Genomic DNA, 13,671 nt, shown 5'->3' with positions numbered 1-13,671 from the left:
TCTTTTGATCTTTTTGCTTTATTTTAGTCTTCACTAAATTAATATGAAGATTATAAATTTGATGGACAATAATTAATGAAAAATTTTCACAACTTTTTTCTTATCTGTAAACAAACAGAGTTTCGTGTTCAATTGAAAAAACATGACTTTAACGAATATTAAATATGGAAGAGTGGAAAAACTTTTCTTTCATGTTTCTGTTTTGTTTCATATTTTTATTTTCAAAATTTCAAGCTTTGATTTTAGTTATAGATTTGATTATTTTATTTGATGGTAGAAGCATTTTTACTTTTTTGTTCATTTATTTGAACATGTAATATATTTTTAATAAATGATTGTGTTGACAATATGACTCTAAAATTCATATAATATGATCTCAAACTAAATAATTATGTTTTTTTGGTATAAAACCGAATAAACCGAAAATCGACGGTATATAAACCAAACCGAACCGAAGTGAATATGGATTTAGAATGGTAGTTATATTTTACTAACCGAAATACCGAAAACCGAAAAAACCCGAACCTAAACCGAACCGATATCCGGATTGAACACTCCTAATTTTAGTACCCAGAATACTATTTATTTATTTAAGGCAACTATAAAAGCAAATCATGACATAAATAATATATTGTCTCTATCTTACTATCTTAGCTTTTTCTTTTAATAATTTTCTCCTTTTCAGAGTAAATGCATGACCTTATTACTTTAATCATAAACCATACATGTATTGTGTAGATTTCGATTAGAAAATTGCGTAAAAGTTTAGTAGCAACGAATGACATGTTGCACTTGCATTGTCTAATATGTTTTCCAAGTGGATTGCTCGATCTGTAACTTGTTAATATGGTATGGGTCCATTAAATCTCAAGATAATATCTTATTTTTGGACTGTATTTGAAAGGATATACAACAAGTGGTGTACCGTTAATTTAATACTTCACGTTCACGGAAGGGCAGAGATCTCCAAGAAGCAAACAAATAAAATAAAATTTTATTTTGACAACATACATATGAAACATATATGATAGTTGCGGCGGATTTTCCCCCCAAAAGTGACGTTTTCTTAATAAGTAAATACCATAGGTCATAAGTGGATGGCAAGTGAATAGAAGCAGCAAAAGTATTTGAAAACCTAATTAATCAATTAAATAGTTGACAAAAATTAATTAATTAAACAATTCGTAACTTTTTTTTGTCAACTCATGAATTAGTAACTATTAAATCTAATAAAAATATCGCTGATGAACATTTTTTCTTGGTCAACATTATTCGTGAATAGCCGTTCAAATTAAAATAGCATTTTTTATTTTTTATTCTTCATTCCCTCAAGGATCACGTTGAGTAAATTATCTGTTTTATCACCTAACAAAAGAACAAAAAGTCATATTTATAGTAGAGGTGGTGGTGGAGGTGGTGAAGGCACGTCAATAGTGCAATCTTCTAGCAAAAAAAACATAAGTGAGTCCGGACAACTGGAGTCTTTGGTTCTCTGTTGGAGATCGTGGACCAACAATTTCGTGACACGTAAGGTTCACAAGTTAGCCCCACCAAAGATTTAGTTCTTTAGGTTTAGATGCGCAAGTGATAAGTGAATAGTAGTGATGAACCTCTCTCTCAATCTCATGTCTCATATCAACTTCTTTGGACAACAAACTCTGTCGCTACGCGCTACTAACTCGCTTCCAGTTTTCATTTATTCGGTTCGCTAATTTTAGAATCCCATGATTTGCGTATACAGTACACACACTGTACTGCCGATGGACCCTCATCGACATTGATGATTGAAAATGTTTAAGCGCTAATAATTAGTTGGACGATAAAAAAAAAGTTTTGAAATGGTTACGGCATTAATAATAGATATACAATTTTTGAACGACACGAAGACATGCATGCAGCTTAGTGGTTTTTATTAGTACGATCGTTATATCCCATCTGATTTCACATTTGTAAGAATACAATGTTACATGTTCTTTGAATGATATATTAAAACGAATTTGTTAGAATACATTTTACATGTTATTTGAATGATATTTATAAAAAGATTTGTTTTTACTATAATGGATATAAAAACAGAAGCCTGCATAATTCCATCTTATTCAAGTACTCCGATTGTATATATAGTATATTATGTTTTAACTTAAAGTTCTGAAAATGAGATGTATATTGATATTTTCAGTGTTCTAAAAATTATGACAGATCAGTCATAAAAAACGAATTTTCTAAAACAATTTTGTAAAAATGGGTTTAGAAGACCTAAACAACACTATGTAAGCTCAAGATGTGAGCAATGTTTAGTGTGAGTTACACGGACAGTGGACTGTGTTATACATGGTGGATAAAACAAGTGGAAACTGTTAGTCGAAGATAATGACCCTAAATTCCAGGGGTGGGCGTTCGGGTACCCATTCGGGTTCGGTTCAGACCTATTCGGGTTTTAGGTTTTCGGGGTCAAAGATTGCATCCCCATTCAGATGTTTCTAAATGTCGGTTTGGGTTCGATTTCGGATCTTTGCAGGTTCGGTTCAGGTTCGGATAACTCATTTAAATTATTTTTTAAAATTTTAAAATTCATTATATATTTTTAATTGCTCAAAATCTATAAACAAAATAATATATTAAATATAAATTTGAATAACATATGTCAAAATACCTAAATTTAACATATAAATGGGTTCGATTTGAATATTTGGATAGAAAATAAATAAATATTATATTTCGATTTGAATATTTGGATAGAAAATAAATAAATATTATATTTAAAATATTTTTGGTGTTTTGAATATATTTTATTTATTTTAGACATTTACTTTTGATTATTTTTATATATTTTCAAGTATTTTGGATAACTTAAAAGTATCAATTATATTTTGGATATTTTTAATATACATTGGATATAAAAAATAATTAATATATTCGGATACATTCGGATATCTAAAATATTTTGGTTCGGATCAGGTTCGGTTTTGGTTATTTAAATACCAAAATTTTGAACCCGTTCGGATACTTAATCAATTTTGGTTCGGATTCGGTACTACTTTTTCGGATCGGGTTCGGTTTGGTTCTTCGGATCCAGATTTTTTTCCCAGCCCTACTAAATTCTACCAGGTTTGGCCAGGTGGCAAACAATAAAAATTGGGAAGATTTATGTCTTTCACGATATATACTAGTTAGTTGTAGTATATATAAGAAATCAAGCATTTCGACTAACCCACGGGTTTTGGGTTTAGATATCAAATTCTAGAGTGTGTTCTCAAATGCGATCATTTGAGAGCTTTGGTTAGAGTAAGAATTGGTCTATTTCTAGTGACGTTGAATAAATCGGATTAAACAGATCTAAGAAGATTGTTTAAGTGATTCTTAATATACAAGTTGCTTTTTTGGTATTGTTATTGTTCTATCTATTATTGGTATCCATCATAAATTACATAATTACCGTCTAGCGGTGTTTTGAACATTGGTATTTTCAAATAAAAGATCAAGAATTAGAAGTAGTTAATCGTACAAACTACTTTGCCATCAAACTCTTTCACTTTTCGGCGAAGTATCCAAAATATACTCGTTATACAATATACCATAAGTTTAAAACCATCTTTGTTTATTATGCCACCATTGTTTCATTATCTGAATTCAAATCAGATATAGAGTACATCTGTATCTGTAAGTTGATAGCCGAGAGCTTCTAGGACAGGTGGTCTGCGTATCACGTGAATCTTCCAGGCATCTCGGGTTTGATCCGCGCCTCCTGCGGTAAGGCTGATGGGCCAATGGGCCAATTGGGCCGGTCCGTTGTGGCCCAGTAATAAGTTACACAAAAATAAAGTATCTGTAAGTTGATAAATAAAGAAAAAGTTCGATGAATATGATTGGCTTGCTACGTGTTGGATTAAAGTATCACGATTGCAAGAATAGTACTTGATTGGTAGATTACCACCGAATATTCCATGTCTGATCGTGTAATCAACTCCAGTCAACAAACATAAAACTATAACGCACACTCAACCAACAACAAAAGTCAACAGAACAAACGTCCGAAAATCAATCGACACGTTTAGTTAGTTTGCCGTTCCACGATTCGTCGGAGAGATCTCATCACACTTTAATGACTTCAAAACAGTTAATTAAAACAACCGTTTTATTTTGTTGAAAATTCAAAAGAAAAAATTTGACAAAAATAACTGACATTGCTTAAAAACTAGAGCCGTTGACTTATCAAGTTTTATCCTTTTCAGGTAACAAATCAACGTACCTGATCAGACCGCAACTTGTTCCTTAAGGGATAATATGGAAAGTACTCGGTTTCTTACAGAACATCCCGAGAACTTCTCCAAGTGTCGTAATGACGTCAACAAACTGTTTCTTCTAGTTATCCATTTGTCTAACTAAAAATACATTTAAACTTATATTTCCCAAGTGGGAAACTTTTTTAAAATGGCTTCACGATTTCAAAATTCAGAAAGACAAGTAGAAAAGAAACGTCCACGTCGGAAACTAATATAATTCCAACTTTATTTCTCGTTCACATTTGGCACTTCGGACACACCTATAAATACACCCGTCGTGTGTCCTTGAGAATTTACACACGAAAGTTAGTTCAAAGCAGATATGGAGAAACAGAGCACTTCTTCATCATCATCTTCTTGGATTCGAGGTTCTTGTATTGGAAGAGGATGTTTTGGAACCGTAAGCAAAGCCGTGAGTAAAATCGACGGTGAAGTTTTCGCCGTGAAGTCAGTAGATCTCGCCACGTGTCTTCCCTCTCAATCAGAGTCGCTGGAGAACGAAATCGCGATCCTCCGCTCTCTCAAGACTCACCCGCACATCGTGAGGTTCCTCGACGATGACGTGTCTAACGAGGGAACGACGTCGTTTAGGAATCTCCACTTGGAGTATTTACCGGAAGGTGACGTGGCTAACGTTGGTAAAATCGTTAACGACGAAACTCTCCTTCGGCGTTACGTTTGGTGCCTCGTCTCTGCTCTCGGCCACGTTCACGCTAACGAAATCGTCCACTGCGACGTGAAGTCGAAGAACGTTCTCGTTGTTAACGGCGGAAGCTTCGTTAAGCTTGCGGACTTCGGCTCGGCAATGGAGTTGGAGAAACCGGCGGCGGAGATTGCGCCGCGTGGAAGTCCGCTCTGGATGGCTCCGGAGGTGGTGAGGAGAGAGTACCAAGGACCGGAGAGCGACGTGTGGTCTCTTGGCTGTACGGTCGTCGAGATGCTCACCGGAAAGCCAGCGTGGGAAGATCACGGTTTCGACTCGCTGAGTCGAATCGGATTTTCAAACGAGTTGCCGTTTATTCCGGCGGGTGTTTCGGAGCTCTGCCGCGACTTCTTGGACAAATGCTTGAGACGAGACAGGAGGCAGAGATGGAGTTGCGAACAGCTTTTGGAGCATCCGTTTCTATGTCAAGATCATCATCACTTGTTGTTCACTACCGAGTCGTCTCCGCGTTGCGTATTGGACTGGGTCAACTCGGAGTTCGAGGAAGAGGAACAGAGCGATGAGTTGAGAGTTGAATCTATGGTCTCAGCTATGGCAAGGATAAGTAAACTAGCGACGATCGGAGGAGAGGCAATTTGGGAATCTAATGGTTGGACTGAGGTTAGAGGCAATGCTTCCGAAGAGTCAGGGGCACAATGGGAATATCCGAGTTCAACAAGGGCAGAATCGGAATTAAATATATCACCGGAGTCTACCGGTGACACCGGTACACGGACGGTGAACGAAGACTCAGAGTTGACGTCGGTGATAACGTGTGAAATATTGTCGTTGATGGTGTTACTGGTGGTAGAGAATATTCAGATATATGCCACGTTTTACACCAATGTTTTTATTCGTATTCTGTATAGTTGTTATCATAATCAAAATAATAAGAAGACGAAGTTGCGCAAAAATCTATCGTTCATTCTCAGCCTTAACTTTTTGTTCGGTATTGCATGTGATTCGGATCGGTCTATCTATCTCATGAAAACTCTTTTACGTGGTGCGATGAGTGTCCTAACTCTCAACTGTGTACCTCTTTTTGGTGATAACTCTCACTTGCACAACTCAATCTTGGTTTGGTAGCTTCTTGACCAAATATTTTCTATAGATCACTAGAGATGAACTAACACTACAAGAAATCAGTTAAATAGCTACCGATTTATTCATCGCTAGATAAGAAAATCTGTCGCTAAACTACAGCAGGCGACAGATGGCTACGGACTGAAACCGTGGCGTCAGCGTCGACGCTAACTCCAATCCGTCGCTATGCCGTAGCTCACTCGCGACGGATGAGCAAGAGCGCGAGCTGTAGCTATTAGCTACAATATGGCTACTAAGTTTTCTGTTGCAAATTAGCAACAGTTTTAGCAATAGATTAAGTGTAGCTACATAGCTATAGAGCTTAGCAACAACTTTTCCTAAGCAAAGTTATAGCAAGCGAGGCTACGAATTTGGTTACAAAAGTTTTGTATCTAAAAATTTGGATTCAGATTAGTTGCGGCAAATTTGGTTACAAAATGTTTTGTATTTAAAAGCTATAATAGCATAAAAATAAAACTGAAATTCTTGGAACATTTTCATTACTAGTAGAAAACATAATATGAAACAGATATGTGAAATCTAATGACATAACAAAGTTCGAACTAAACACAAAAAGATTCTAATTGTTATGTCGTTGGTTTTCACAGAAAAAATAGATAAAATGAAGAATGAAACGCAGAGACAAGAAATAAACCCCAAAATCGATTGGAAACATAAACCCTAAACTGAAGGAAACGCAGCGATAAGAAAGTCACCCAAAATTTATTTCACAATATAAACAGCCATTTAACAAATACAATTCGCAGAAGTGAAGAAGAATATTTTGGAAACGAAAATTGATATATTGAGAGAGGCTCTGTTAATTTGTAGCGGAGGATAATAGATTGGGAGGGTATTTACTGGAGAAGAAGAGAGTGTTTAGGCAGAGAAGAAGATTTAAAAATAAAATATTGTGGCTGAGATTTGGAGAATGAATTATGGCGGAGATTGAAAATTTTGCTGAATATTTTGGCGGCCATCACGAAAATTTGGTGTCCAGAAATATCTTTTTCAGTGGCAATCACTCGTGAGATAGAGTAAGCGGTGATTTATTTATTCCCCCACATTTATTTATTTGATTACATTATGACTCTAAATATATAGCAATAGAAACAATTGTAGCTAATGGTCGCTATATAGAACAGTTATAGCAACCGCTTATTCATAGCCAAAGCGTAGCTATTTAGCTACAGATCAGCAACAAAATCAATCTCTAACTATATAGCTACGGATTGCTACAGTTAGCTACAGATTTAGCTACAAGATTTAAATTTTACGTTCTGTTGCTATATCTGTAGCTAATGAATTTGGCTACGGAAATTCTTTCGCCAGTCTGTAACTATTTTGATGAATTCTTGTAGTGTAAGACCACAAAATTAGTAATGATTAGGCCTAATTGTGATGAGGGGTTACCATGAAATTTGTCAGCATAACGTTAATGTTGTTGTTGGTATAAATAAAGTTGTTAGGTCAAATAGTCGATGTGAGCTATAAACTTTGATCAGTTTAGAAAAAAATAAAATAAAACAGGCAATAAACAAGGAGATAACGAGAGAATGGAAGATGACTATGATGAAGTGGTGGGCAATGCTGGCTTACCACAACTCCACAAGTTTTCAATAATGAGAAAGGTATCAACATAAACTATACGCTAAATGTTAAAGAATATTCCATTCTCTAATTCAGAGCTTATCTATACTCAAAACATTTCCTTTTGTTTTTCTTGTTGCTACGATTTTATTGGATAATTGTACTAATTAAGATAGTTGGCTATCCCGCACGAATACTAGATATTTAATTTATTACGATTTATAGCAATCATTTGTATGGTTTACGCCACGGACCGGGCCTGATGCTCAATAGTTTTAGATTAATTAATTATTATACTTTATACATAGCCAACTTAAGGTGGCTAATGTAGTCAAGTTTCAGCAATATGACCAATAACAGATGAATAACCCAGATCAGATACTTTTTGCTGAAAAACTCTACACTAGACATTCTTGAAATCCTGTAAAATTCTAAAAGCTGTGAGAACAAAGACAAGGCAAATAATAGTAAAATCCAATATGAGATTTAAGAGAAAACATAATAGTAAGAGTGTAAGACCCAATAAGTAAATAAAAAAGCTAGTTTAACACTAAAAGAAATAAAAGTTTTCCTAAGAACAAAACTTTTAGATAAAAGAGAAATTTCGTAGGATAACAATTTTTAGTTTATTTTCACAAAATAACCTACAATGAAGAAAATGACCAAAATAAATTTTATTAAAGGGTAAAAATATATTTTTACTATAGGATTAACTAATCTAAACTTAGGGTTTAGAGTTAAGAGATGAAATTTTGGAGTTAAAGTTTCAAATATTAAAAATTTCAAAATAAAAAGAAGCTATTGTGTGACAAAAACTAAAAAATAGTCATTTGAGAGAATTGTCCTAGATAAAATGTGTATATAAGTTTTTACTAGATTAATAGATTGTGTTTCTATATTTCTCAAAAAAAAAATCTTTAAAAAACTAGATTTATGATTAGTTGCCGATCAACTTTGTTGGCTTAAACAACAGCAGGGCCAATTCTTTCATTTTTGTACTTGTAATTTTTTTTCTTACTTCTACATCTTTTCTCTATCTCTTAGCATATTTGAAACTTTTGCTATGATTTATTCTCAGATTTGTGGATTTAGCTTTGTCGACGTGACAACTTCTGTTTGGTATTTGATCTTGTATAGTTTTGTTTGTTTGCTTTGGCAATATTTGTGTTTCATCTGTTCTGTTTTTTTTTTGTTATTTGCTTGTTGATTGAGAGTAGTTGATTTTAGAGTTTGTCTTAGTTAGTCTTTATCTCAGCAACGTCGAAGCAATGACTTGGTGGTGTGTGGTGTGACCAGAACGAAAGTTATCATATTTGAGAAGACGCTTGTTTCAAGCTACTTCCCCATCTCCCAGCTACTACAGAGTCATTGGCATTGCCTTTGAATAGATGATCTTTTCGATTTGTTTTCTGCTCATGCTGTTCCTCAATGGTTTTTCTTTCTTGAAACAATATAAAGAGGTTGAGATTTAGTGGCTTCAAGACAAAGGTGCAGTTAAGTAGAGGATTTTCTTCTGGGGTGTTGTTTTTTCTAGGTTCTAAAAATCTTGGGTTCATCAAATTGGTTTCAATGTTGTCATCGCGAAGTTCATTCTTCTTTTCATTAAGAAGTCTTATGCGTTGCATGTTCTTTGTTTAGTTCAATGCAAGAATTACGACTAGTCAAAGGTAAGTAAGTCTAAGTTATATTATCTTATTTGATGGATTGTTCTTGGATTTAGTTACTGTTTTATTTAATGTTTGTTTCAGTTTTAGTCTTTGTTTGTAGAGAAAACGACTAGGATAGCGCTTAAAATTTTTTTCGTCACAAATATAGCCTCTAAAAATAAAAATGACCAAAATAGCACTTAATATTTTACCAAAAGAGATAAATATATATTTATACCCTAATGGTAAATTAATTTAGACATTAGGGTTTAGAGCTAAGGGGTGGGGTTTATGATTTATGGTTTAGAGTTTAGGGTTTATGATTTAGAGTTTATGGTTTAGAGTTTAGGGGTGGGATTTAGGGTTTAGGGTTTAGAGTTAAGGGGTGGGGTTTAAGATTTAGGGTTTAGGGTTTAGGGTTTAGGGGTGGAGTTTAGTATTTAGGTTTTAGGATTTAGAGTTTAGAGTTTAGAGTTTAGAGTTTATTGTTTAGAGTTGGGAGAAGGGTTTTGAGATAAGATTTCAAATTTTGAAAAATATAAAAAATTTAAATTTTTTAAAAGATAAAATGTTATTTTGGTCATTTTAGTTTTTTAAGGTTATTTTTGTGACGTAAACTTAGAAATGTGATATTTTGGAGATTTGCATTTGTATGTATCCCTTTTGGTTAAGCTTTTGATTTTCTCTTTTGGGTTTGGTTTCTAGAGATTCTATGTATTTCACGGTCCTTTGATATTTTGATCGTGTATTCTATCTATCCAGTGTTACTAATGAAAATCAGATGATGAAAAAAGGTATACTCATACAAGTTCAAGATCAGTCTGAATCAAGTATCAAATATTCTGAATCCAAAAAGAGAAGTATGATATTGTCTTTTCTTGTGATCAAGCACTTATTCTGGAGTTTCATTAGCAAAGAGGCTTGAATCAAACGAGTATCCGGTTTAATATTTGACCCACTCGGTTTAAAGTCTGGATTACGGTTAGCTTATTTTTTCGTCAGATTTTAATCAAACTCTAATCCAGATTGCTTCACACAAAGCGTTTTCTTCTCCGTCGATCAACAGTGCGTTCAGGTACGATCTCTCTTCCCTGAGTTGTTTCTGCGCATTGCCTTGTTCTCTCTGACTCTGTCTGTCTCTCTCTCTCTCTCTCGGTCGATATTGTGATCGATTTTTATTTGATATCGTGACTCTGATCTCGTGCTACGTCTAATTGAATCGAAATTCTAGAATCAGCTCTCAACATTCGCATCCATTTCTGCCAATCTTCGAATTGCATTCGATTTGTGTGTTGCAATCGATTCGATTAGCAAAAATTAGTGATCATCGGCGGCTCGAGTTTCGATCTAAGAGCTTACTGCCATGCCATGTTGGGTGTTCTTATTTAACAGTTTTGATTTTTAAGAAGAAGCAGGGAAAGAAAAAACCATGCCGGGTCAGAAGATTGAAACAGGTCACGAGGACACCGTCCACGACGTGCAAATGGATTACTACGGGAAGCGAGTAGCCACCGCCTCGTCTGACTGCACCATCAAGATCACCGGCGTCAGCAACAACGGCGCATCCCAGCACCTAGCTACACTAACAGGCCACCGCGGTCCCGTCTGGGAGGTCGCGTGGGCCCACCCGAAGTTCGGGTCAATGCTAGCCTCATGCTCCTATGACGGTCAAGTCATTCTCTGGAAAGAAGGCAGCCAAAACCAGTGGACACAGGCCCACGTCTTCACGGACCACAAAACTTCGGTCAACTCCATCGCTTGGGCTCCTTACGAGCTCGGGCTATCCTTGGCCTGCGGTTCATCTGACGGAAACATCTCGGTGTTCACAGGCCGCGGCGACGGTGGCTGGGACACGACGAAGATTGACCAAGCGCATCCTGTCGGTGTCACTTCGGTCTCGTGGGCCCCGTCCACTGCGCCTGGGGCTCTTGTCAGCTCCGGGTTGCTCGACCCCGTTTACAAGCTGGCTTCTGGTGGGTGTGATAATACGGTGAAAGTGTGGAAGCTCTCTAACGGGTCTTGGAAGATGGATTGCTTCCCGGCTCTTCAGAAGCACACTGACTGGGTGCGTGGTGTGGCTTGGGCGCCCAACTTGGGTCTCCCTAAGTCCACCATAGCTAGTGGCTCGCAAGATGGGAAAGTGGTTATATGGACGGTGGGGAAAGAAGGTGAGCAGTGGGAAGGTAAGGTTCTGAATGACTTTAAGGCTCCGGTGTGGCGGGTCTCGTGGTCCTTGACTGGTAACTTGTTGGCTGTGTCTGATGGGAACAATAATGTGACGGTGTGGAAAGAGGCTGTTGATGGAGAATGGCAACAAGTCACCGCCCTGGAGCCGTAGTTTTTCTTTTATATGATTCGCTATTTCTTACAAAGGAACGGAATAAAAGACTCTTTCTATCCTGAGCCTTTGCGAGGGAGTGTGGATGTGGTTTACTTAATTTTGGTCGAGACATTTGTTCATTTTTTAATCTTTTTCCTTAGCGATTTTCAAGAAATAAATTCTTCCTTTTTTTTTCCTGGTTAAACAGTTTATTGATTGTATTAGGTAATATCATAATACAAAGTTAGTATACAAAATGTTACAAGTTAATACGTAAAAAATATGATGTTAAAGGCTATTTCTAAGATTATAGGGTAAGAAAATGTTACAAGTTAGTAGTTGACTTGATTGTAGAGTATAAGATTATTTCTAAGGTTTTGTGTTAGGTTCGAAGGGTTACTTTCAAAAAGTAGTTTTGGAGACGCAATCAATTTTTGTTGCGTGCATACTTATATCGGATAACATACTCGAGCTCAAGAGATGTTTCATGGTCTTGACTGTATGGCTTAGATCACTGAAGTACCTAGTGATATTGCCATTTAACTGCATACTTTGGATCTTCTCAAAACATATAATAAAAATATAGAATTAAGTATTGTTCACACTCTTACTCCATTTTAGAAAGAAAATTAGTTCATTATTCTAGTTTTGGAGACCGTATTTTACTTTATTATAGAATGAAAATAAATAAGTAAAGTTTGAGAAGATTTTACTCCAAAGTTCATATCAAAATAGAAAATAGACTGTGATTAGAGATGTTCATAAACATGTTAATTGCTCGATTAAATCTCTCTTTGAACATCTGTAACTTTATTTTAGTTTTTACTTCAAAATAGAGTCTGAAATAAAATCTTCTTGGCCCATTTTATTTTCTAATCCATAATGGTATTAAGACTTTGGAGTAATGAATTTATTTTTAACTTATTATTCTATCTCACTCAAAAATGGAGTAAGCTTGGAGTGAAACTCAACTCCACTTTGGAAGAATAATATATTTGGAAATGCTCTTACAAAATTTATCACGTGAATCAGAAACCTTTGTAGTAGTATTATGGTTGTTGCTTGATATTTACCTTAGTGGCGGCATTCAAAGTAGATGTATTTGGGCTTCTCTGTAGATTCAAAAAGTTACCTATATTCATCTGCAAAGACAAAAGCAGTTCGTTCAGTGCTCTAGTATAATAACTAGTATCTCAATGTAGACTTGTATTGAGCTGTGTAGTATTGGAATCTTGTTTCTCTGAATCTTGTTTTATTGTTTGTGTTTGTGAAACGTTTTCCCCGCTGTTTGATCCCCTGATAAAGTCATTTTAGAGCTGCTTAAATAATCAAGTGTTTATTTACATCATCAGACTGCAAAGCATCTATGGAAAAAGTTCAAGGAAGTTGCCAAATTTGAAGAAGAGAAAGAAGAGAGCAAAGACGCCTCTCAGGCCGCTGGTCTGCTTGAGAAGTTAACAGTGGAAGAGAAGAAGGAGAAACCAGTGGAGAAGGTAGCATCAGCAGAGGCAGAAAAAGCTGTTGAAGAAAAGAAAACTAAGGAGTCTGTGCCCTCAGCTTAAGATACATATGCATAGAAATACACAAGACAACGCCAGGTACTATACAGCCTGGTGTGTTTAAAATCCATCCATGACTTGCCTTTCTTTAAAAAATTTGATTCATGTTTTATAAGTGTCATCATATTTACTTGCTGAGCCGTGTTGAGTCTATATGTTAGCGTAACAAGAGTATCTATCACATGTGACATTTGCATATGAGAGGAGATTTTCGGGGTTGTTTTGGGATTCGTCATCTAAAACGAATATATCCCTTCGTTTTTTTTTCTGGAAACAGTGTGCAGTCAGAACATGCTCAATTTTTATTCTACAAAATATATGCATTGGATTGTGCTTTTTTTTTTAAACTACAAGTCGTGTTACATCACATTAGAGCCTTGCATTTCGATAAATATAGTTCACTTGTAATGACTAATGAGGTTCCTCAAAATGGTATCATCTGATTAAATATGGCGAGATAAAACGGGTCCGATAGACCCCTATTGTA

The 13,671-nt window shown here is 35.6% G+C and overlaps 3 protein-coding genes across 6 annotated transcripts; all 3 read left to right on the top strand.

Moving 5' to 3' along the window:
- Positions 1–4,556: 4,556 nt before the first annotated feature.
- On the top strand, positions 4,557–6,072 carry LOC106338184 (mitogen-activated protein kinase kinase kinase A-like). The gene has a single exon (XM_013777219.1). The coding sequence runs from the start codon at positions 4,606–4,608 to the stop codon at positions 6,070–6,072; it is 1,467 nt and encodes a 488-aa protein (XP_013632673.1). The 5' UTR covers positions 4,557–4,605.
- Positions 6,073–7,622: 1,550 nt separating this feature from the next.
- Positions 7,623–13,392, top strand: LOC106337732 (ran-binding protein 1 homolog b). The gene is made up of 2 exons (XM_013776861.1): positions 7,623–7,700; positions 12,978–13,392. Exons 1-2 carry the CDS (start codon positions 7,626–7,628, stop codon positions 13,185–13,187), a joined length of 285 nt encoding a protein of 94 aa, XP_013632315.1. The 5' UTR covers positions 7,623–7,625; the 3' UTR covers positions 13,188–13,392.
- LOC106337731 (protein transport protein SEC13 homolog B-like) lies at positions 10,102–11,820 on the top strand. Of its 4 annotated transcripts, none has more exons than XM_013776860.1 (2): positions 10,102–10,380; positions 10,721–11,820. In XM_013776860.1, the coding sequence occupies exon 2, from the start codon at positions 10,735–10,737 to the stop codon at positions 11,641–11,643; it is 909 nt and encodes a 302-aa protein (XP_013632314.1). In that variant the 5' UTR covers positions 10,102–10,380; positions 10,721–10,734; the 3' UTR covers positions 11,644–11,820. The 4 variants fall into 4 exon arrangements, with proteins under 4 accessions (XP_013632314.1, XP_013632312.1, XP_013632311.1 ...); XM_013776858.1 differs by having other exon boundaries at positions 10,715–11,820; XM_013776857.1 differs by having other exon boundaries at positions 10,712–11,820.
- Positions 13,393–13,671: the final 279 nt, after the last annotated feature.

The sequence above is a fragment of the Brassica oleracea genome, chromosome C4, assembly GCF_000695525.1.
Source record: "Brassica oleracea var. oleracea cultivar TO1000 chromosome C4, BOL, whole genome shotgun sequence".
In the NCBI taxonomy this organism is placed as follows: Eukaryota; Viridiplantae; Streptophyta; class Magnoliopsida; order Brassicales; family Brassicaceae; genus Brassica; species Brassica oleracea.
Note: the sequence above shows the minus strand (reverse complement) of the source record. Positions and strands in the feature narration are given on the sequence as shown.

What these genes read in the sequence shown, in the direction of transcription:
- LOC106338184 (XM_013777219.1), top strand. Translation starts at nt 4,606, where the DNA reads ATGGAGAAACAGAGCACTTCTTCATCATCATCTTCTTGGATTCGAGGT.
- LOC106337732 (XM_013776861.1), top strand. Translation starts at nt 7,626, where the DNA reads ATGGAAGATGACTATGATGAAGTGGTGGGCAATGCTGGCTTACCACAA. An exon ending in AGTTTTCAATAATGAGAAAG is followed by an intron (nt 7,701 to 12,977) that starts GTATCAACATAA and finishes TTACATCATCAG; the next exon opens with ACTGCAAAGCATCTATGGAA.
- LOC106337731 (XM_013776860.1), top strand. Translation starts at nt 10,735, where the DNA reads ATGCCGGGTCAGAAGATTGAAACAGGTCACGAGGACACCGTCCACGAC.